The following is a 24,712-nucleotide window of genomic DNA, read 5'->3' on the forward strand; positions in this document are numbered from 1 at the left end:
GTGTGTTTGATCAGTGTGTCCTGGGTCGAGCTCTCTGCGTGTCAGACTGCGAAAGGGTGTAATTTCCAGGTTTCTCTCTCTTTACCTCCAGTTGTGGTCACACAGTTGTACTCGTACTGGCCAGGCCCCGTCGCCTGTAGGAAGACCTGGCCGCCGACTCGGCGCTGTCCCGGGACGCAGGCTGCTGTCTGGAGCGGTGTTGGAGAGAGCGTGTGGCCTATGCTCTCAAGACTACAGTGCGGTCTGCTCCTGAAGTGAGCCGGCTTATTCAAAGGGTGGTCGATGAGCGATAATGAAAACAAGTGGTTTCCAAAAGTTAAACCAAAGAACACAAGTGAGAGTGGACATGTTGCTCTTTCTTCCCTAGTTAACGTCCTGGGTACAGAACATTCCTGTTTACTTTGCTGCCGTTAACTCCGGGACACCCCTGGGTCATTTATGGTAAGATGTGAGTTCTGGTTATAGAAATGGCGTTTAGCTTTCTTAACCAGCTCATTTCTTTGAGAGGAAAAGGTTTCGTCTTGGGCTAGGGCGGGGCTCTCAGGGCTGCTGCTCAAGGTCAGTTTTCCAGCAGATTTTTTGTCCTGCACAAGACTTCAGGGTTGAAAGAACTCGGCTGAGACTTTATTGGACCCATTTAGCTTTCCTGCACGGGTCACGGCCTGGACCTGTGCAGCGCTGTGTTAAAAGGCTTTCGGAACAGGGCGGTATAGTGCTGGTGTCTGCAAGCAGTCACGGATCAATTGCACATTGGGAGCCGTTGCTTTCACGGGACCTAGAAAACCTGCAGACCCACTGTCTCTAAAGAGCCAGGACTGCACGTCCTCGTTCACGAAGATCCTTTGGTGAAGCCATGAGCAACCCACAGTGCCAGGAAGGTAGAGCTCAACAAGCCTGTCTCCACAGCCACACCTTAAAACCCCATCCCTCTGCCCGATGCCTGGACAGGTAACATCCATCGGGCTGGCCCAATCCAATACCTTACAACCAAGCGATCTTATAATAAACAGAACATCTATTGTGCTCAATAGCTATATGCGGGCGTTAACTTTTCTCTTATAGTTTGTTTATTATTCTGTAATAAACCATGTGAATTTGACCTAAGTGGGGGGAAAAAGAAGGTCAATACTTGAATTTATAAGAAGATGGGCACTACACATACTGAGATGAACACCACTGGTGTCCACTCAGCTTTGGGAGTGTACTGCACAACCTTGGATGTGTCAAGTTACCCTTTATACATACTTGTGCTAGTGAGCCCAATTAATGTGTACAGTCCAATGCCTCACAGTGCAGTTATCTGAATAGACTGACATTGAAAATTGACAACATAATCGATTGCATGAAAAGCATTAGGAGAACGTGAAGAGATTCTCAAGGTCAGGCCTATGCATTTTCAGTACTACAATGGGCATGAAGCCTGTGGTAATGTTGACAATCACGGTGCAATACAAAATAAAGTTCTTATTTATGTATTAACAGTCATGAAAATCTTACAGTAACTCCCTAACTGTATGTTCTCGAGAGTCTCTGAAAGTCTACAACATCTGATGTGAAATTAAAGTTGTCAAGTTTGGACTTGATCTGTAACACGTTATCTTTTGAGGAATTTATTTGGTTTCTACCCCAGTAAAGAGCTTTGTACAGGATAGTGGATAACTATAGATTTTTTTTGTCAGTTGTTTGTATCTGAGGTAATGTCACCTGATCATCATCTCTACTGTATTTTTGAGCTATGCATTCTTTCTGCTTCGTAGTGGTTTAGTAATTATTTTGTATTAAGTTTTGCAAAACCTGTGCTAATTACTACAATTGTTAAGTGTTACACAAAGCTGTTTGATAATATTATCTATTTATATATAGTATATGGTCAACCAAATGTATAATAATGCTAAAATTTCTTTATTCCATTCCAAAATAAAACGGATTAATTAGAAAACCGTGTGCTAAAGATCTTACAGTATGTGTCAGTTTTAGGAAAAATGGTTCATGCTTACTGCTAAAAACCTCTTTGGTGGACACTGAAACTGAGGCATGGTATCGTACCTTACAACTGTGAGCACTCTATATGGTGTGTGTGGTTGCCATTGTAACAATAATGAAGAAACCACCAGCTATTAATTACAAAGCCTTTCTGCCAGTGTTATCGAGAGGGTACAGTATGTGCTTTGGTGTAATCGAGTCACGGCTTCATCCCAAGCTTTCTTGTTTCCAGTAGAACTCTGTGTTCAGGAAGTGACACGGTCAAGCCACTAGCCCACTGCACCTGGGATTCCAGGTAACTGGGCCAGCTGGAGTAAAGTACCGCTGTCGAGGTACAACAGCAGTGTGTCCTGCTGCGACTTTAACCCCCCCCGGCTCCCAGTCATGAGTCTTAAAGCACCCCCTCTGCAAAATGCTGCCCCCAATGTGGAAGTACAAAACACATGATCATTTTTATCAGGAGGCTTCACTACTGAGAGGTTTAATGATTTAGAATAACCTGCTGTTTGTAGGTATGTTTACATTCAAAGTCAAACCATTCAGTCCATCAGCAGCAACCATCGGACCAGTGCTTGTGTTGCCCTTCAGAGGATGCTGTTGAATGGGACTGTGCTATCTAGGGATCTACAGTAGGTGCTATTTGATAGGGAGCCTAATTTATCCCTCTAGAGTGTCAGTGAGTTCCCTTTCAACAATGCCGAAGGTTATCTGTGCCCTGTGCAATCTCTCCTCAGGATGCTCATTAGATGTTTTCCTCTCAACAAAAGCCACCAGTTCACTTTCCATCACAAGTCACCCTAAACCCCTGGCATTGTCATGTGCACTCAAGGCACGTTACACACCTTTGCCTTTCAAAATAAGGGTGAATTTGGACTGAGATCCTCTGAGGCCCACAGACCCATGAACCCTGCAGACTGCACACAAATCTAATACCAGATATGTGCTTGCACGATGGCAATAAAACTGAACTTTTTCACGTTTTCCATAACGCTGCAGTGAACCTCATCACACTGGACTATGAGAAATCAATTATATATATATATGTCTCAATCTTTGCTGTAATGCAGCGTATGTGTAAGAATTCATAGAACTAATGTCTGAAAAATGAAACTGCAAGTCCCATAATCCTCCCCTATTAAGATGGAAGATCACAGGAAGGGAAATGTAGTCCTTTGGATGCGGGAGGCTGACAGCTTTTTTTTGTTGCTTTTGCATGATGGCTGTTCTTATCATTCTTCACGCCTTCTTCGTGGACAGTTCAGTCCTTCTAAACTGTTATGAAGTGGTACAATCTGTCTTGGCTATATTCAGACCAGAAATGCAAGCCCATGGATGTGAAAAACTTGTCTTAAACTTGACTCTTGATAAAATATGCCATATTTTGTTTTTTACTGCTTTGAAACTAACATACTTGTTTCGTTTGTAATCTTAAAGATATTTTGACTGGACAAATTTAACTTGCCCGTTTATAAAATGAGATAAAAGCTCATAAAGCAACAATGGACTATTGTAAAACTGCAATTTTATTACCACTAACTCTACATAAAATAAAGCTGCTGTCTACCTTATATTCACATCACTCTTGTTCATCATCCTAGCCTTCGAACACCGGAGTTAAAATGACAGCTGTCAGGTAAGCCAACACCTTTCACTTTTGACCCGAGTTGCATCAATGTTATGTAAGAAAGGTGATTGTGGGGTAAAATGTTTCTTTAATGTCTCTTTGCCAAGGTCTCCAGTGAGACACTAACATTTTGCATTTGCCAATATTGGTCACATGAAACCTGGAGTTGTCCTGGGTGTCAATTAACTGTCACAGCCCCTGTGATTGTTACTGCTTGTATTTGTTCTTCATTCACTCACTTGATCAATGTTGTTTGTTTAGTCCCAGTCCTACCTGACATGCCATTGACTGATTCATAGAGCAAGTAAAAGGGCTCTTGTACGTCCAGAAATTTGTCTGATTTTGTTTGCGTGAGATGAGCAGCATTAAAAACAAAGAAAAGACATGCCTTACCATCATATAATGAAAACCGAAGTTTTCAAAAGCACTTGCTCTTTGAGAAATTCAGAGGGAATGAGAGCACTGAGCTATATGTCTATGTTGTGTGTATTTATACAGTTTCTGTTGATCCCTTTGGCTGTTCCCTATCCTTGTTCTTTAACGTTGCAGACACTTATAGTTTGTTTACCAGCTGGCTGCAGGCTTGTAAATCAATAGGCAGACAGGTGTATTGACTTCCTTTAACTCTGAAACCATATCCTGGCCTTCCTATCCAAGAACCTGACTTCTACTGGGTGTCACAGCCTTAACAAGAGCTCCCAATGAATTTTTTACCACGTTCTCACTAATCCGCTTGCTGGTACCTGTTCAGTGTAGTTAAGAAAAGGTGCCTGTTGCCTTTTGTTTGCAGAGCTATAGCTGTGATTTGTAAAGGCAGAGTGTGTTTTCTAAGGAGACCTAGATTAATCCCACGTGTCCTTCTGAGCATTCGAAGACCAGGTACGAAGAGAGCTGGCCTTTTTTGATAAAGTGGGTTTGGCGTATGCTTGGGCCACATCGATTGAAGAGACAGACAGGTTGCAGAGATATCCGTGTGTCCCAGCTGTACTGTATGTGCCACAGGCCTGTCAAGGCTCAGGTAATCTGACTGATGGCTGTTAGTGGCTGGGTTTGTGGTCTGGGTGTTGAGGACAGTGGACAGCAGCCTCTCTTGTTGGGAGAAAGAAGGCTGCAACTTTGCCCATGGCTGCTCTCGCTGGTTGAGGTCTTGCCGGGGGCGGATAAGAAAAACATAATGGCTGGGTCATTCCTTGTCCAGCTCGTAACTGGACCGTGGTGCAACTCAGCTCCGCAGGCAGCTGTCCAGAGGCGCTGACTGTCAGGAGGAGTTACTGTCGGCAGTCAGACACATCTGACAGTTTATAACCAGTTTCCAGGCCAAACAGGGACATATAAACACCACAAGGAACCATCAAGAACACACTGAGCTTTATTTAGGGATTTGATTTACAACACATCATTTTGCTTTGAGAAGAACAAACATGATATTTCAACAATGGAAAGCACCAAACAGTTTTTTTTACTAGAATTTAACTCTAATTTTGTAAAAACAAGTAGAAAAGAGCTGTAACCGCTTACTGTAGAGATGCCAACTGCAATGACATTTTCAGCACTGTATTTTAAAGGCCAATATGCTGGTGTAACATGTATCAGAATGAACAGTGCAGGCACCAGTTGTGTCCTGTTCAGGTATAGGTATAATGAATAGGACTGTCTTTATCACCAGATCAGGATTCTCATTAAAAAATAAATATCTCAGTAATTAAAAGCCAGCATCCTTCTAGAGAAGGAATGATACTGAACTCCCACCCCTCCTTTTCCATCCCCCTCCCAAGAAAAAAAAAACTACCTACAGCATACTATATATACAGAGTTGGGAAGTGAGAGAAAATGCATCCTATTTGCCTGTATTGTTCATTCAGCACCGTTTTAGAGTTTTACTAGAATATAGCATTTAAAAATAAATGCTATAAATATAAAAATATAGCAATGTAGTTCTATTACATTGTTCTCTGCTGCTCCTACTGTGCTCATCTCATCGTGGGCGTGTGGAGATGTGACTGACAGGTTTATCTGGACCCTAAAAGCCATTTGTTAGGCATGCAGCCTTGCCCTACAATTCAGTAAGTCAACGGATATAAAAAAGTTTCATACACCACAATACAGGGCTCTCAAACTCGTTAGGTAACTTAGCACTGGAACCTGCTGAAGAAAGAAACAGACTTTCTGATTTTAAAGCATTCTCGTTAAAGCAGACTGTGATCAGGCCAGTGATGAGCTTTTGTTCATTTTAATGACCATGAAAGGAAGTTAAAACCATGTCTGATCCCCCTCTGTGACTGGCTGGAGCCACAGGGACCGACTGCAGTCCGGACGCAGACAAACGGTGACGAGGCGTGTCCAGGCTGCCTGGCGAAACACGTGAATTGTGTTCGTCTCCGTGTCCCGGTTGAGGGGGATCCTCGCCTGCAAAGGGTAGAAATGGAGAAAGAAGGAGAAGGAGGGTGGAAGAGGAGGGGGGAGAGAGCTGGGCGGCATCTCGGGAAAACTGCGCCTGCCCTCCCTGGCTGGGGAGGGCGCTCCTGGACCCTGGCACCAGGGCCCTCCGGTCCTCGGGCCTGGCTGCGGGGATCAGCCCACACGTTTGACGTTGGCGCTGCGGCGGCGCCGGAGGCAGGCGGGCAGGCAGCGCTTCTCAGGGGCCTTGGCCACCGGCGGCCCTGCGGCTGGCAGAGCTGGGGCGGGCATCCTGGAACACAGAGAGGCAGGAGACGGTGTGAGGCCTCGTGCGCACGCGTGCCTGGGGGGCACCGTTGCGAAGATCCGCGTGTGTTTCGTGGGAGCAGTGTCGAGTTGGCTTCGGCTTCATTTCAGTCTGATTTCCTGTGGTTGGCTGGCTAAGCCCACCTGCTGTGAATCTGCTACAGTGACACCTGGCAACTGCGGTGTGAGGCCCTGTGAGGCCCTGTGACGCCTGAGACCTGAAGTGTGGGGCCCTGTGATCTCTGTGAGACCTGAAGTGTGGGGCCCTGTGATCTCTGTGAGGCCTGAGGTTTGAGGCCCTGTGATCTCTGTGAGGCCTGAGGTTTGAGGCCCTGTGATCTCTGTGAGGCCTGAGGTTTGAGGCCCTGTGATCTCTGTGAGGCCTGAGGTTTGAGGCCCTGTGATTTCTGTGAGGCCTGAGGTTTGAGGCCCTGTGATCTCTGTGAGGCCTGAGGTTTGAGGCCCTGTGATCTCTGTGAGGCCTGAGGCTTGAGGCCCTGTGATCTCTGTGAGGCCTGAGGCTTGAGGCCCTGTGACACCTGTGGCTGAGGTGTGGGGCCCTGTGTTCGCTGGAGCCTGCAGTGCGAGTTCCTGTGCGGCTCGGCCTGACTCACCTGGCGGCACGTGCCAGCGCTGCCTCCCTGTTGCGGACCTGCTGCAGGATGCGGATGAGTCGGCAGATCTGGCGCAGCGTCATCTTGGGGGTGTGGTAGGTGAGGCGGCGCCGGGGCGCCAGCGGACCGTGATAGGTCAGGAGGGAGAGGTAGCCACCCGCGTTTCCCATCCCAAACAACGGCACCGGTCTGCCGTTGCTGTAGCAGGAAGCACACTGTGGTGGGAGACAGGGGACACCTGGTCAGAACAGAAGCCCCTCCAAGGCCGGCTCATGCCAGCCCTGAGGGCGACAGGGCTCCCAGCAAGCTTTTATTATTACTATTGATTATCCTCTTCCCCGGGGGCATGTGTGAGTATTGACCCTCCAACACTCTTAAAGTGACAGAGATCCTTTAGGGGAGGCCCAACATGACGATCTGTGAATCTGCTCTTTCTGTTGTCAGTCCTGCTCCTGTGCCTGGTGTGTTTTATTACAATTCTGTTCATTTATCTGCTCACCACCTGCCTGATATTTGTAATTATACGGAGTCAGGGTGCGAGAAGTATGGATTCATAGGATTCGTATTATAAATATAAGAACGATTAATTTAATGTGTTGATTTAGTTATTTAAATTCAGTTGATTTAGTTAAGGCAACAGATATATGAGATCATAAATCAAGTGTTGGCTGCCACCAGAAACATGAAATAATTTCTTCTTGTTTTAATTCAATGGGTTTTTTCCAACCTCCTTTATTAAAAGCAATTCCCTTCACCTATAACGTAGTGGGCACATACACCGTAGTCCCAACGAGCACTGAACTTCCTTAAAGATTGCAGAGCAAGTCTAGACTTCAGTTTTGTTTTTAGAGAAGCCGTTTTGCAATATCAGAGCTTGGCCGCTTACTGCAATCAGTGCCTCCACTGCAATGAAGGGAAATATGGTGGCTCTTGTATTGCACATCATGAGTTGATGATGCTCCTTCCTTCCCTTTAAGTGGCATCACATGCGGCAATCCCCTCAGCGCAGCCCCATGCCACAGAATTTCATTCACAGGCATTTTTTTTTGCAAAACACTTACTGTTACTCAGTAAATGAAATAGCTGGGACACAATAAACACAAGTCCCAGCATGATCAAAATGCTACTTACTATGCCAGACCATTGCAGGGAGCACAGACACTGGGATAGTTTAGAGACTGAAACCAACACAGCTTTGTGAAACTCAAACATGTCTTGAGGAAGTTGGAGAAAATGCAATCGGACACCTGGGTTAAAATGTGGAACCTTCATTACATACGATAAAGATGCTGATATCGTGGCACATAAGCAGCCTGGAGTGAGGTGATCACTGGGGATTGCTGAAATGAAGGGACTGCGGAGTATTCCACTCTCCGTTCCCCTGCTCTTGCTGTCACTGGCACTGTGAGACATCCAAGCTGGAGCATTGCTCACAGCAGCGCTGGTCACAGTGTGTCACACAATAAGATTCTTGATAAATGCAGATACTTTTACCATATCTTGAAACATGAACACTCCTGCTCACAGTCCACACGCACAGCAATTCTTAAGGCTGTAAAAGAAGCCTTCCTGAATAATTAAAGTATTAAAGCCACCACTAGTCATTTTCATATCCTTTTTAAAATGGAGCTACTTGTTGTGTCGAAGGTAAAGCACTGTAACCTGCATCGGGGCAGGAAGGAGAGATTTACTGTTACCCTCTTTCTCAACCTCACCGTTAATTTTGTCTTTTTATATTATGGAAATTCTCTTTCATACAGTAACTCCTCCAGAAGACATCCAGCATCCTGTCATGGGTATGTTAGTTTTTGTTCGTGTTATAGGCCATTTAAAAACTCAAAGTAATGTTGCATCAAACTAATTTTAATCATTATTTATTTCTGGGTCTAAATTAAAGATTGTTAAACTTTAAAACTCCAACACCCATCTCTTCTGTTAAATAATTAACATATTGTTGCAGCACTTAGAAGTGCTGGAGGTTTGCAGATGTGCCACACTGTCACACTTGGAGATGAAATGTTTGCGTTGCTACTTGAAAATGACTTATTAATGGCTACAAATGAATGCATAAAGACTGCCTTTCAGCTAGTTCATTATTTCAATTGTGCTTCTTCCTGCCATTTTCTCTCACTTTGCGCATCTATATTTTGGATTCTATCATTAGTAACTTCCGACAATCTATTGTCAGACAGCAACGTTGGCAGTAAAATTCTCATATCCAGACTCAATTATAAAATAATGTATGTTACCCTATACATCTATATTCCAACAATATGCAGTGATCACTCAGTTATATGATTAAACAGAAATTCCTCCATGAAATGGCAGGACGAGATCCTAAAAATCAGGAGACACTAGCAACAAATTGAAATCTCGTTTGTACCATTTCTTATGTTCTTACATTCTTTGGGCAATGCTAAAAAGCAAGTGGAGTGGAAAAAATGTCTTCTCTGATACAATCACAGCCCTTGTTCTAAGATGAAGCCACAGATTCCCTCTTGCTTATTTTGTTGCACCCAAATTAGTTTTATCGTTTTTTGAGCTAAAGAACCTCTACAAGCTCATTCTGCAAAGTTCCCAGTGAGGAGACTTTTACAGCCTGCCTGATTTGCAGCCCACAACTCTTGGTGCAAAGGTGTCCTGTTGTTAGTCCTAAGTGGATTTGCACTGCATGTCTCTGAGTTCCTATAGAGAAGAAACTTTTCACTCTAGGATTCACTAATGTGATTAGTGCCTTTTGTTAACACACTTATCAAGGTCTAAAAAGCAGTGCAAGATGCCACTTCCTAAACTGGCTCACTTCAGTATCTTTTGAAGGCATTCCTAAGAAGTGTTTCTTACAATTTCTAAAACACAGCTTAAGACAGGATAAAGGTTCAAGTATTTCCTCTGGAAATGTTCACAGAAAGTGCCCTACTGTCACAGAAATGTATGTGTCTTAAAAATATGAGACATATAATAGCAAATATGTCTACAAAATGTTAAATTGTTATACCAGTCAACCTTGTATTCTGAATTAGACTTACAATCTAGTTTTACAGTGAACCATGTTCCCCTGAGTGAAATATCATGATTTAATGCACCAGTAGCCCCTTTTCTAAGCACAGCAATTTCAGCACAGGCCACATTTCACAGTGACGATGCACCTACTGGAGGTTGCAATTTTCATCACACATTTTTCTAAGATATCTTAAGATTCTGCAGGAGACGACTTATCACTCCGTCACTTGCTGGTCCTCAGCCCCACTCCTGAAACGGCCAACTCAGAAGAAAAGCAACGGGCACGTTCTCCATTACCCACAGCTACCTGTCGTAACAACTGTCGAGTGTCATACTCACTGGAACAAAAGTCGCCATACTTCTGCTAATCCGAAAGCAGTCCTGGCTGGGGGAGCTTGTGTCAGTCTCCTATACTCACCCCCTGGCCTCTCTTCTTCTCTTTTATACCCAGAAGGTTGTGTTTCTTTCAGGAGGCAGCCAATGAGAGCCGCCGTCCGTAAAAAGTGGGACTAGTCTGACTCGAAGAGGTGAGCTCATTCCTCTCCTGTTTCCCCTGCCCAGTGCCAAGATTCCTCGGGTTTCTGCGCACACTGAGCCCAGCTCAAATCAGGGGATCAATTATTCAACTTGCTATTGTCAGAGAGGTAAATTTAGAAGCAAAGGGTGGGAGAGGAGGTCCCGGGACAAGGGATGAGAGGAAATGAAGAACTTGTCGGCTTGAAAGGGGGAACCGAGAGCTGCCCGACGTCTCCAGCCTGGGAATATTAATGTCACAGGGTTGGCAGGAGCTCGGGACTCTACTCATCCTGGAAAAGGAGTGTGACGTGTCGCCAGTGGCCTGGTCCAAGTAATGCAAGCTGGGGTAGGAGCAAAGGCAACCCGCGCATTTCTCAGAATTGTTTGTCCGCAATTCGGGCGCGGCTGAAATTCAAGTGTATAATTGCAATGAGGGGAGAGGAGGAGGGGGTGCAGTGTATCTCCTTCTGCGTGTGAAGAGCGTTACTGTCCTTTGGGATGGACACTACTGCTACTGTATATAAAGGCAAAGAGCATAAGGTTAGCATGGTTTGTGAACCAAGATTTTAATAAGAAATGCCTTGTGGCACAAGAGGGTTAAGTCAATGAGGGTCATTCGGCCCATTCTGCTGGTTTGGTAGTTTAACGGATAAGCAGATCTATAATTTCATTCAGAATCTTAAGGGATGTCAGTTCTTGCCTCACATGCCTGTCTGGGAAATACTCCGCACGCAATGGTAAGAGAGCCGTTGAGCGGGCTGTCACTGGATCTGCCCTGTTATTCTTGTAATGACAAGTATGAAGCACCTGCGTGTTCCTACACCAGACCTCCGCAGCCGTGATTTATGACAGGAACTAGTTTATGTTACAAAAGGATGGTGCCCCGTTTAATTTGTTAAATTATTTTTAAAATAAAAAAAAATGTCGTGTGTCAAAGGGAATAATACACTCCAGGGTATGTATAGCGCTGAGAAAACATCACCTTTGGGTCGAGCGCCCCTATCCCAGCACAGCCCTTACGATGCTGTACGTTCGTTAGTAATGTCGCCGCGCCCTCTGGTGGACGATCCAAGCTACAGCTAAACTCCTGGCATGTGCTGCAATTCCGAGAGGTTTATGTCCGTAAATATCTATAAAACAGCCTGTCAGATTTCCCCTGAGAAAAACGAACAAAATTATGGTCCTTCTTCTTTGACCGTTGATTGACTTTCCGGATGTACTGTTGACTCCTAATCCGTCCGCGATGTGAATTTGTTCATTACGAGAGGAGGCTATGTTAGTGCGGTTTGCTGGTTATCTTGCCGACCGTTCTTTGAGAGGTCCCAGCGAGAACTGCTTCAACAACCTAGCTGAGCGGCTCTGTAAGGCATCACAGTGCTTTAATTTCCAATTGTGTTCTTGAGCTCTTGTTCCACCACGTTTCCTGACATTATCCACTGGATTAACTACTTTGTCAGTAGTTTTCAGGATTTTTGAAAAACCAGACCCTTCTGAATTTATTTTCTGCGGCGGCAAATGAACAAAACTAACTTGTGTTAACCTGATTGTACATAATAATAACACTTATATAGCGCTTTTCTGGACACTCCACTCAAAGCGCTTTACAGGTAATGGGGTCTCCCCTCCTGGATGATGCAACGGCAGCCATAGTGCGCCAGAACGCTCACCACACATCAGCTATTAGTGGGGAGGAGAGCAGAGAGTAATGAAGCCAATTCATAGAGGGGGATTATTAGGAGGCCATGATTGGTAAGGGCCAATGGGAAATTTGGCCAGGACGCCGGGGTTACACCCCTACTCTTTTCGAGAAGCGCCCTGGGATTTTTAATGACCACAGAGAGTCAGGACCTCGGTTTTACGTCTCATCCGAAGGACGGCACCTGTTTACAGTATAGTGTCCCCATCACTATACTGGGGCATTAGGACCCACGTGGACCACAGGGTGAGCGCCCCCTGCTGGCCCCACTAACACCTCTTCCAGCAGCAACCTTAGTTTTTCCCAGGAGGTCTCCCATCCAGGTAGTGACCAGGCTCACACCTGCTTAGCTTCAGTGGGTTGCCAGTTGTGAGTTGCAGGGTGACATGGCTGCTGGCTAAGGAACAATCTGGTTACTTTTCTTTGATCTTTTTTCCAGTACAGTACAACCAGATTATCCAGGATTGAAGGACACACTGGAAATTATGCACAGGTACAGTTAAAACAGGGGAGTGCTGTATTTACAATAGCAGTTATTTTTTTCCATATAACACTAATTCTGGAGAGCCTCAGTCCAGCAGGTTTTAGGTTCCGTGCACTTGGAGAAAGGTGTTAAAGCACTCTTGTTCTAATACTTAACGTAATGACTTAGTCAAGATTTGGGATGGTATGAAATCCTGCAGAAACTGCGGCCCTCCAGGGTAACACTGGAGCCCCCGGTACAGCAATACTTCCGTACTGCAGCGTTAAGGCTGTTCGTACAGTTGCTCTTTCAGGAAACTTTCAGGCATGATGAGATTTACGGCATGGATCTCAAATCCATGTTTAGGTGACATGTTTAGGTGAGGATTGCTTTAGTGCATCAGCTGAGTCATCCTCGACGTGAGCGTCACAAAGCTGTGTACAGTTTTTAAAAATAATTTCGCAGTTAAAGTGAAATACCCACATGCTTTCTCCAGACGAAGCTTCAATACAGTGAATGCGACATGTCCACAAGGTGGCACTGCTACATTTCCTAAAAGAAACTTTTTTTTTTAATCGTCATTCTGAAATGCTTGTGCAACACGTCAGGTAAATAATATCAGTTTCATTTCATGTCTTTCAAATTGTGCAGTCAGTACAGTGTCATTAATCCTTATTAGATGATTACACAAACGAAACTAAACACCATACAATGAGCACAGGAAGACAAACAAATCAGAAAATGCCACCCGACCCGATAAAAGACCTGCACACAGCCAGAATACAACAGATAGAATGAGAACAGTCCACTGTGGTGTTTCACGCCCTTTCAATTGATTTTCATTCTGATCTTGCAAGGATTACAGTTATGGCTAAAACTGTGTCTACAACAATAATATTTATTATGGTGCAAAAACATTCTGATTCACACAGCCTAGCAAAGAGAGATACCACGGATTAAGGAAATTGACAGAGTGCTAGCACGTGAATTTAGGGTACTGTATATTATGAACACAAGGAGAACGGCAAACAACCAACAAAAAGCATTGTGACAAACCCGTAGAGACACAAGCAATGAAAATTCTGTGATTTCAAATGTTAAATTGGTAGGACCTGCAGTTGTTTGTGTACAATTGCACCACAGATGTCTAAGAAATTAGATAACTCTAATTTAATACTCATCTGCTTGTCAAAATAAGAGGTCTGACCAAGAATTTTAGCATTTTGTTATTAATGGGGTAGCAGCTGTCCTGGACAAACTACCCAGCCATGTTGTTGAAACTGGTTTAATATTGGAATTCAATGGTTTTTCTGAAACTGGTATCCAGTTGTACAATAACACTTAATTAAATCTAATTATACAGGTACTATCACATTTAACACTGGAGTTAAATGTGCAGTTTTAAGTGCTCCTAGTCAGCCAGGTTTAATAAGAGTGAAATATTTATCATTTAATCTAATTGAACATTGGTTTCTTGGAACACATTAATTCATATTGAATTAAATCAAATTTGTATTATTTATTTTCTATTTATTTATTTTACTTGTACCTTCAAAAGAAAAAAAAAGTGGTGTTTAAAATAAGCCCACTAACGTGCTTTCTTTTCTACCTCAACATATTTCGCTCAAGATTTTGTTTTTGTTGTCTTTAGGAAGCCTGGTCTTTTGGTTCGGAAGCTCCTACAGTTGCGCAGTTAGGATTGAGGGTGTTTGGTCTGGGGTTAATTTGTGGCTTGTCATTTCATTCATGTTAGTTTTCTGCACACAGCATGACTGCCTTTTCTGGTTTCACTGCTGTAGTGCATCACACGTCCCGATTCTTCCTGATCTGAACATGAGAATTGAATGCATCTGGACACACTTACTTCATCCACAGCTCTTGTTCAGTATTACCACTGCTCTGTGTAAGAGCCTGAAGAGCTTTCAGCCTCTGTCCTGTGGTTTCACATCTTCATGTGTTTCACTGGCTGAAATGGATGATGTGTCGATTGTGGTTTCTGTATTGCTTTTCCCATGAGATCACATTCTGTACAAATTAAAGAACCTCCCATGTTCTTTCACACAGGCTCCCCGTCTGAGATGCTGGCTTTTCTTATGCGAGATATTGATTGTTAGGGGAGTGGATATTCCATGCATTTCTGTTTTTAAGTTTCCTTTTCGTTTGCAATTCTCTTTTTGCCGCAATGAATAAAAATGCCTTAAAGAGGAGCTTCCTCTTGGCCAGGAAATCACTCAGATCATCTTGTGATCGGCTTGCAGGCCAGGCCCCCTCCACAGAACAGCTATGTGCAAGGCCTGCGCGTGCGCAAGTGTCTCTGGCTGTGTGCATGAACGAGCTGTGACCCAAGCCAAGCATCTGCTGGGGAAACCGCTGCGTGTCATCCAGGCCAATTCTGCACCTGGTGGCTGAAGTGAGTCCCTGCATATTTTTGAACTGCTTTGTGATCTCTAGGGATGAAAGGTGATGCACTATAAAAAATGAAAGGAATTTATATTATCCACGAAGAACAGAGAAGAAATGGATTAACTGATGCAAGAATGTCGCTGTGGGCTCCTGCTCTTTCAGTAGGCAGAGCCAGAAAGGAAGCTGAGATCAGAAGATCTGGCATGTGATCAAATTACTGGTGTAGGAATGAGCAGTTTAGGTTAATGGGACTTTCCAGTTGAGCCTGTTAGAAACCGTAAACATCTGAAATGAAGGAGAAGTAACTGTGTGAAGCAGTCAGACTATTAAACTAAACCAGGTCTACTTTAATTGAATGTTTCATAGCAAGACCTTTAAATAATTCCCAAACCAAATACACTGACAAACTTTTGACAAGAAACAACACCATGACACCACTTCAGAGACTCCAAGGAAGAGTATGTTCACGAAAGCAAAATGTTTTTGAAAGCAAAAATGTTTTCTGAGAAGTCTGGTTATTGATGTTTGGAAAGCTGAACTCAGGAAATCCTCTCCCACAGACTTAAATGAAAGAAGAGGTTGGGGGGGTGTTCAAAATCCTGTTGATGCAAATGAAGTGAAATTTTAACATGCAGGAAGTATTTTTAGGTAACTGAGGGTCATGAATGATAATATGCGTAACAGAAATTTGAAAAACCAAAATAGCACACCAACGTTCAATATTTTAAGACAGGGTTTCAGATCTGGCATGAGTCATGGGTGCCTGTTGACTTCTTTTATTTTGGAAAATTAAGTAGGACACTAAGCAGCACAGTGCTGTAGTGGTTAGCATGGCTGCCTTGTAGCCCTGGGGCCCTGGGGTGCTATCTTGGTGGAGTTTGTACTGTATGTTCTTCCTGTATTTTTGTGGGTTTGCTCTGGGTGCCCCAGTTTCCTCCTACAGTCGAAGTACTGGTAGGTTAATTGGTTTCTGGAAAACTGAGCCCTGGCATGAATGTGTGTGTGTTTGAGTCTGTGTGTGCCTTCGACGGAGTGGCGTCCAGTCCAGCGTGTATCCTGCTTTGTGCCCTTTGCCTGCTGGGATAGTCTCTAGCTCCCCTGTGACCCTGTATTGGATAAGGCAGTGGGTGGATGGTCATATACAAGACTGGCAGAAACAAACTTTTCTTTAGGGTCTGAAGGCAAAAGCTTTTATTATACTTCCCTTTGACTTTTACCCTTTATAAAAATATACTAGTAGGGCTGTCCAGTCCTGGCCCAGTGAGCCTCTACAGGTTTTTATTTCACGTCAGTTCTTAACAGGCTAAATCTGCTTGTTATTGGGTTAATTGGGCCCATTTAATAACTTCCATGAGCCCTTCAGGTACTGATGATCACTATAAGACGTAAAACAACTTGCAGATACAGGGTTTTTCCATGTACGGGTTTTAAAACATCAACAAACATCTGCAAATTCTTCCTGATTAAGACATGGATTGATCCCATTAACAAGACAGGGGTCTACAACCCTGCTACTTGAGAGCTGTAACCCAGCTCTAGTCTTCTATGTTACCAGTTTCTAACAATTGGCAACACCTGTAAGGCATTCATGAAATAAGCGACTCATGTATTCAATTAAGAGTGCTTTAATCCTAGAGGCCGTGCCGGAAAGCGCTCCGGCTCCAGGATCCAGGTAGTCCAGTCCGGGGTTGGAGAGCCCAGCTCTGAACAACCGAAAGGCAGCGCTCGACTCCAGTTTCACCAACAAAGGGCTTCGCTCCAGGCGGACGATGAATATTTAATGAAGCTAAAAGTTCTCATGCTAAATTCCCGGTTATTAATTTAGCCATGAATAATTTATAAACAAAGCACGGGAATGAGACAGGACAGTGCAACGAAATGCGGGGGCAAACAGGCAAACAAATCTTTCTACCCCTGTCCCGTCCGCCCCAACGAAAATATCATATTAGTCCTGAAGCCGTCAGATGTCACAAGAGCTGTCTAATTTCGGTCACCTATGTCAGTTTCGAGGTCGGGATATTCTTGGCTCTGTTTCTGGCCGCTCTACACAAGTCGGATACACGTGAATGCTGTGCTCACCTGCTTGATCTCATCTCGCCCTTTCCAGTTTCGCTAAACCTGAAATATGAAAAACGCTACAGATGCTTTCGCAACAGTTGCCTTGATTTCGCCGCAGGATACAAACCATGGGCTTTCTCAAGCTCTCTGTCCCCTCAGCTATTCCCTCTTCACGCCTCACAACCGCGAACTGAAATCATGCCGAAACACAGTCCGTGATACACGTCCGATAAACTATGCATTCATGTTTCCGTTTAGGACTTTATTCGAAATAGAATGAATGCAGAGCAAGACGAGGACATATTTCTACATCATCCGTGTGCCTTTTCACCTCCTCTCCACCTTGGTTCCGAATAACTCGCGGAGCAACATTTTGACACCGTGATCTCATCGCAAACCCCCCGATTTTCAAAGCTGCGTCACTACCATAAGTGGGACGGGTCCTGAGCGTCCGCTCCACCTGTCTGTGCACGGAGCTCCTCTTCGGAGATACTCGGTCAATGTTTCAAAGGAAGTAGAGGCGGTTGACGGGGTTGCACGTCTCATTGTCGTAACATGTGTCGCGCACGATGTCTTAAACACGAAGGTTGTACAGTATTTCTAGGTAGACGAAACGGGTCTAGCTCCGGCAGCAGCTGCGCTGGAGTCTGATAGTTATGTCACAGGTGGTTTTAACACACTACACGCCCTGTTCTATCACTGGTTTTTCATAACGCGCTAGTCAGTCACATCCCCTGTGCACTTTCTTTCTTGATAAACGCCTTTTATAGCCAGATTTTCCAGCTTTTAGAGCAGTCCTTCGTGCCAATTAAGCCAGTCTCATGCGGCACACGCAGAGCACCACGCTGCACCGGACTGACGAAAAAAAAAAACAGAAAAGCGACCGAGTCACAGACAGCAGCAGTATTTGGGGGGCTCGGCGCATGTGAGAGATAGTCAGTGGGCCGTGAAACACTGTTCTACAGCTTTAGAGCTGAAGAGCAACGTAGCAAAAAATCACAGGAAGTTCATCGCTTCCTGTGTACGTGTGCTTTTTTTTTTAATGGAAACGGCGAGATTGGGTCTGGAAACCTCAAGTCTCTCTGGTAGTCACAGGCGAGATTTCGTTTTGAACTTTCTGTTCGTTATTTTGTCGCCCAGGTAGGCGGCAAGCCGGGCGGAGCCGTGCCAGCAGCAGGTGTCTGCTGAATTATTCATGCCCAGGTCGGGCTGGGGCCAGGAGTCAGGTGTGCGCTGCATATTCATGAGCATGTTAATGAGCAGGTGGGTGTCTGGGGCAGCGCGGCAGGGAGCGCAGAGTCAGTGAAGCTGGTCAGTCTGCTCGGAGCTCCGCTTTTTTTACCCCAGACGGTCAGTTTTCAGCTTTCCCAGAGCCCCATGTCCTCGCCTGCGCCGGTTCGGTATTTCTCGGAGTCGGAGGTGTCCCAGCACCGCTCCCCCAGCTCCTGTTGGGTGCTGTTGGCCAACAGGGTCTACGATGTGACTGGTTTCCTCAGAAGGCACCCTGGCGGGGAAGCTCTGATTTTAAGCCGAGCGGGGACCGATGTCAGCCGACAGATGGAAGGACCTCCTCACCGGCACTCAGAAAACGCCAGGCGGTGGATGGAGCAGTATTACATCGGGGAACTGCGCAAAGACCCTGGGGACACGCAGGTACGCAAGCCACCAGCTGTTAATTTCATCAGCTCTTTCGGTCTAGAGGGCGTTTATTTAATTTACCATTACTTCGTAATAAAACGTAATTAACCAAATCGGGAAGTCTTGCGACCAGGCTGCGGCGCCAGTCAAGTCAGAGCCGACGATATCGAAACACCGCTGCGGCTCCTTGAAACTCAAATTTAACGGAATTTGGACAGACTTTTTTAAATTATTTTTTTTTGACGCCGGTGCCAGCAACCTCCTGTCCAGACGAACTTTGTATGAAAAAGGCAAACCGGGCACGTTAGTTCCCACACCCACGCCGCAACTTACAGCCAAATAACTCATCTGCCAAAACGGAAAGCATGGAGAGCCAGCCCCCCTCTCTGTCCCTGCAGGTGCGATGTGGCTAGTTAACACTGCACAAAAAGTGGCGGTTTTCAACACCACCTCATGGTCAGGGGTCTGGGAGAGCTCCCAGGGACTGGGTGTGAGTTTCCCGGCCGCCGGCAGCTCGGCCATGGTCCGGCACAAGTGGTTTACTTTCTCCGCTGCCGAGAGTCGCTAGCAGGGGAACGGGCCAGTGTGTCTGGGCGTGTCCTACCTGCGCAACTCGGATCGCAGGTACGCGAAACAGGATAATAACTAGGAAATAGTTTCGGGGCGAAGTACGCACCTGAGCTCAGCGGGTCTGGGAAATATGCGAGGTCTTCAAGGCAACAGCGCTTGACTTAAAAACGAAACCCATGCCCGTGTTATCTCCTTTATTGGACATTACAGAATGTGTTCTAACGTATCGTTTTCGTGTACCTTTTATTTGCAGTATATACTTTAGACAGCGCCTGTTTGTAACTGCTTGGATTGCTCTATCGGTGTTGCGTTATTAAAGCCAAAAATGTAGCAAATGAACAGTGACAGATAGCAGCCTCTAGTTAAAGCATGTGAATGCTGTTAAAATGATCAAAATGCTCAGCGGTGATGACCATCATAGCACAATGGTTCATGTGGCATGGATCAATCAGTTGCTTAAGCAGGGAGACTTAACATGCTTTCTAGATATGCTGGTTGAGTGAAACCTGTAGGACTCTAGGACCAGGTGTGCAGAACTCTGGACATGGTCACAGTGTGGTTAGCCCTTAGCACCTTTTACTGAGGGAGAAACATAGCAATTTTCTTAAGCCAAATAGAGTGATCTAAATATCCATTTACAGGTCAACAGTGCCAGTACTCCTCTCCCCTTTACTCAGTGGAAGACACCAGTAGAATGTACTTGCATGCCTGTGAGCATTAACTGTCGATCCAGTAGTAGCGTTGTGCTTGCGAAAAACGTAGTAGGAATGCACAGTATGAGTAGTGTTGTCTAGTCTTGGTTCTTGGTTGCAGGGTTTCATTCCAGCTCAGATCTGAAGCTAAATTGACGTATTGGCTAAATTGGACAAAATTAACAACTGCACTCTTTAAAAGCTTCATGTAGACGTGATGCAAGGTTTTCATGTATCTCTGTGAATCTCAGCCCCCGATGAGGACATAACATGTATTTAAATATCCAGTGCGTCACTGGAATTGAAATGGAGAAATGCTCAGATTTCTTTAGCAATGTTTGATATTGAATCATGCTATGCTGAGCAGACTGAAGATAAGCCCAGCTTTGATTTCTAGGCATTGTGTTCAGTTACCATTAGTGACGGTTTCTATGAATGACCTGCCTACACAAACCTTGTTTGAGCCTAGTTTTGGGAGAGGTCAGTATTTCCGTGGCATTTTTAGAACAAAGTGGTCCTGTTATCGATGGACAAACCAATTTACTTGATATACGTTTTGTATCCTGAGTAGGGGATGACTAACTCCGTCATTCTGAAGACCATATCTGAATTACTGTTTAGATTGCCTACGTTACCACCCCAACTAAAACCCCATGTTTTCAACATACAGTATTCTCATCTTAACAGAGTGGTATGTCATGAAACCTCATTTGATCCTCCTGCTCCTTAACTTAGTCAAACATTACTGGACCAATTTTTGCTGTGTCCTTTCATTCATAACAGCTGCATTAATATCTTCGGTAGCTTCTTTACCAAAGTAAGCACAGTTTATTTTTACAGATGTGAGCTAAATTCTTCAAATGTGTAAAAGGCTTTTTTCTCTTTTTTTTTTGTCATGTTAAATTGGGACTACTGGGCTAGTCTCGTCCCTGATTCCTTCTGCTCTAGATTTAGTTCTGCATCACAACAGTCTTGGGTTTGTTTTGACTGTTTGAGCTCTTCTTGTTTTGAAGTGTTAGATTCACTTGAGTGGAACAGTGACCCCCCTAGAGAAAGAAACTGACGGGTGGTTACGGGAGGTGTGGAAAGATGAGATCTTTTCCCTGGACCAGTCCACATTGATAGAGATCGCTGCTCGGAAGTGTGATCCGCTGTGCTCTCCTCTGCCAAAACCATCCTCCGCCAGGCTACCATCATTCTCAGTCTTGTGTTTATTTCCTACAAACTACTTCTTGCAGATATCCTGCCTTCATACGGCTATCTGCAAAATGAACTGCGGTAATGTTGACCATCAGAGGCTATCATTAAGATTACTTGGTAAGGGGTGATTTTGGTGTAGCTGTTTGTAAATAGGCCATGTACTCAGGCCAGTGTCATCAGATAAACCTTTGGACTGTGCACTTTCCTGGAGTTTGGCACATTTTGGCCATTCTGGTCAGTATATGTCATGGTTTTTCATCTGTCTGTGGAAATCAATAATCAGACCTTGTATCGATTTTTGGAAAACATTATTTAAGTTATTGGTATACTGTTGTTGACATTTTTGCTGGTGGAACTAGCATAAACCACATTCATATAATATCATTTTGTGACCTCCTAGAGGACTTTCAACACAGTAGACTCTGTTTCCTCAGTGTGTGAGACAGTATTTCACTGGACTGGCGTTGTTTCACTTCTTAACACTGCCCCAGCAACTTTTCCTGCTGGTCTGGATAACCTTTTAATGTGTCTGACATAAATACGCAAATGTCACCTTCAGATAACTGTGCCTTTAAAGCACCAGCCTGCCCTGCTGGTGTATTCAGGCCTAGGTTAAAACTCATTAAAGAATGCTTTATCAAAATTTACCTTCCATTAATTTACACATTAATGCAGTATCAGTGTGCAAATGGCACCATGTGCAGCTAAACACAACTTCTTTTATGACTGACTTCTTAAAATGTATTTTTGTTTCTGCAATATATTTTGAATCATTTTTAGCTAATTTCCCCTTCCCAATTTGCAGAAGCTGCAGTAGCTGATGTATTTAAATTTTGAGGGCCTAGTTAGTGGACAGCCAGTTTCTCTATCAGAGCAGTAGATTTTTGTAGGGCCTGCATCAATTTAATTGTCTGAACTCCTCCTGTGTCTTTTCAGAAACTCTTAGCTGCTTGTCCCCTTGTAATGCAGATTCCTATGAGGAATTTAGTGTCTTTTTATCTGTTTGTCCTTCAGGTCATTCTTCCTGTCACTATTCTGTTAAACATTTAGACTGTTAGTAGGTGTTAGGCCAATGTGTTGCACAACAGACAAGAGAAAGAAGCACGCTTCACTTATCGTTTCCCCACATTTTCTGAAAAAATTAAGTATTTCATACTGCAGTGAGTGTATTTGGCTGAAAATGTATTGGGCAGTGAATTAAGTGGAAAAGGAAATTTTTACTACTGTTTCAAAACTGCACTTTCCCCAACCCTTTTTAATAAAACTCCTTCAATTACAGTTATTCGTTTAAAACCTTTAAATGGTTTTGAGCTCTTGAGCAGGGGATATCTTCTATTTGTTTTGTGAAATGTTGTAGATCACTCGAGATCTAGAACTCCTCAAGAGCTGAAAAGGAAAAGCAGCTCTTTTAAAGCAGAAATGAGCACAGTCAAGTAACTGAGGGCTGAGCTGTAATATAAGTAAAAAAAAAGACTGAGAGTAGAGGCCACAACTAGGGATGTAGAAACCTTGGAGAAGGAGGCCTGGGGCCGTTGACCTTTTCTCAAGAAAAGGAGAACCGGTTGTGCTAAAGGATAGAAAATCAGTCTCTCTGTGGACATGAGGCTGGGCTGTGATCTGTCTCCACTGTGGCTGAACCTGTCTGCCCACATGGCAACTGGTTCCATCTGGTTCCCGCCCATCTGCCGACCTGAGTAACCAGTTGGCGTTGCTTGGAGAGTGTGCCTGCTGTCACTCACTATGTTTTTTTTTCACTAATTTTTCTTTTTGGAACAAAAATGTGATGTTTAACTGTGCTTCTAAATAAAATAACATGACAGCTGGCGCAGAGTCAAAACGGGAAATTCTATCAATAGGTAATATCACTCACGTTTAAAGGTGGAAAAATGTGAAAGTTCAGTTCAAGACATTGGGAGTTCAATGGTGCAGAGCTGAATGGAAGCAGGAGGAGACAGTGTGCTTGGATTTGGCATCAAGGTGCACAGGTGCTCTGGCAGCTGAGAGAGGTTTCCCTTTTTCCTCCATGGCGAAGCAATGGTTGAAAGTCTCATGTCCTTGTGTTCTAGTGATGACATAATGAGCTCATATTCAGTTTGTGACATAACAGTTGTAAAACTGTTTACACTGTGGGCTGATCCATCATGCAATCTGGCTGGCTGTCACTCTGGGAAATGAGATCATGTCAGGCTTTCCTAGCTCTTTCAGAGACTAATGTCTCCATTCTGCATCAGAATGGCTGTGTTACTGAAGCACGTCTCTGAAGGGTGCTTTAGGATTTGTTTGTTCCTACGCAACATCTTCATGGTGGCGTAGGTGTTAAAAGGCCTGTTGCCAAGAGCTTCGCAGTTTAATGCCTGGTTCAGCCCCTGTTCCTGTGTTTTTACCCCAGAGGCTTTACCTTTACATCGGCTTCATGTGAGATCTTGAGCTGGGCTTCTGTTGTTTGTGTGGTTGTGCAGAGGCGGCTCCAGGTTCTCTGAGTTGATTAACATGCCTGCTAAAAGACTATTGAGCCTGCAGTAGTGAAAATGTTTAGTTTCTCCTCCATTTCCGTTTTCTAACAGACCCTGCTGTGCTAGTCCTCGATTGTGTCAGTTTTGGCCGATAATGCCTAGTGGAGATGTAGGCCTCATTCTAGCAGGTATCTTTGCTAGTATCCACATGCGCTTGATTGAAATAAAACCCTTGCCCTTTTTCACAAGAATAGTCCACCTAGCTGTCCAGCTGTCACTCAATATTGGGTGTTTGTACTGTGGATACATGGCAAATATTGAAGAAAACCTTGATAGGTGGAGCCAGTTCTGTTGGATGCTTTGTTATTACTGGTTTCTAAACTTTCAGATTGATTCTTGTCTAGAACCTTTGCCTATGTGGCAGCTAACTGTGCTGTATGCTGTGGAGATAAATGTATTAGTTGCACATAAATATCACTAAATGCTGCCGTCGATCACTCATACCCCAGCATTAAGTAGCATAGTAGGCTAACCTCTTACCTTTGAATATACAAATAAGGTTCTCCTTATTTGCATTTCTTATAGCATCAAAGAAAGTCTTGATGAGAAAGTTATTTTATAATCTTTTTTTCTTGTCCATTTTTAATGTAAAGCTCTTGACTTGATGCTTTGGGTTACAAGAAATGACCAACCCATAATCTGATATTCGTGGTCAGCTGAAATTGCATAATGTTTTACCCCATACTTTGTGTCACTCATTTCAAACACACCTGTCTAAAGAAGACTGTATGTAACTGCTGTTGGGGGTTTAGCTTATATGTGTTTAAATATTGCACCTTTGTTGTCAAGGTATCCTGGGCATCACACTTCACAAACCACAAAGAGGGTCAACAACAAAGAAATAGTACTAAAATAAAAATATTGTTAAAAATACACTATTATAAATGCATATCTTCAACATTCCCTTATAAATCCAGGAAGATCGTGTTTTTCTAATGGAGGAGGTCAAAGAAATTTGTAGTTAAGGTGCAGCAAACTTCTCTTTTAAGGTTTGGTGTGGAATTACAGAAGAGATCTGTGTGAGCACTGGAAACGGGAA

At 44.1% G+C, this 24,712-nt stretch overlaps 2 protein-coding genes across 4 annotated transcripts in view; one reads left to right on the top strand and one right to left on the bottom strand.

The window, feature by feature from the left end:
• Nucleotides 1-4,958: 4,958 nt before the first annotated feature.
• LOC148644393 (uncharacterized) lies at nt 4,959-17,821 on the bottom strand. 3 transcript variants are annotated; one of them, XM_088614495.1, is made up of 3 exons: nt 17,487-17,821; nt 6,925-7,139; nt 4,959-6,296 (listed from the first exon to the last, which is right to left on the bottom strand). In XM_088614495.1, the coding sequence occupies exons 1-3, from the start codon at nt 17,604-17,606 to the stop codon at nt 6,179-6,181; spliced, it is 453 nt and encodes a 150-aa protein (XP_088470621.1). In that variant the 5' UTR covers nt 17,607-17,821; the 3' UTR covers nt 4,959-6,178. The 3 variants fall into 3 exon arrangements, with proteins under 3 accessions (XP_088470621.1, XP_088470623.1, XP_088470622.1); XM_088614497.1 differs by lacking the exon at nt 17,487-17,821 and adding an exon at nt 10,343-10,696; XM_088614496.1 differs by lacking the exon at nt 17,487-17,821 and adding an exon at nt 10,264-10,693.
• A 158-nt stretch (nt 17,822-17,979) lies between these two features.
• Nucleotides 17,980-24,712, top strand: part of fa2h (fatty acid 2-hydroxylase) — a 40,781-nt gene continuing 34,048 nt past the window's right edge. The window contains exon 1 of the mRNA XM_088614494.1: nt 17,980-18,713. Within this exon, the coding sequence (XP_088470620.1) occupies nt 18,438-18,713 (276 nt within the window). The 5' untranslated portion in view covers nt 17,980-18,437. The remainder of the gene's footprint in view (nt 18,714-24,712) is intronic.

Source organism: Lepisosteus platostomus, chromosome 20 (genome assembly GCF_059453375.1).
Source record: "Lepisosteus platostomus isolate fLepPlt1 chromosome 20, fLepPlt1.hap1, whole genome shotgun sequence".
NCBI classification, from domain to species: domain Eukaryota; kingdom Metazoa; phylum Chordata; class Actinopteri; order Semionotiformes; family Lepisosteidae; genus Lepisosteus; species Lepisosteus platostomus.

Excerpts from the sequence above, each read along its gene's own strand:
- LOC148644393 (XM_088614495.1), bottom strand. The coding sequence starts at position 17,606 with ATGAGACGTGCAACCCCGTCAACCGCCTCTACTTCCTTTGAAACATTG. Across the intron at positions 7,140-17,486 it reads CAGGACCCGTCCCACTTATG|TGTGCTTCCTGCTACAGCAA; the intron begins GTAGTGACGCAG and ends CTCCCACCACAG. Across the intron at positions 6,297-6,924 it reads GCGCTGGCACGTGCCGCCAG|GATGCCCGCCCCAGCTCTGC; the intron begins GTGAGTCAGGCC and ends TCTGTGTTCCAG.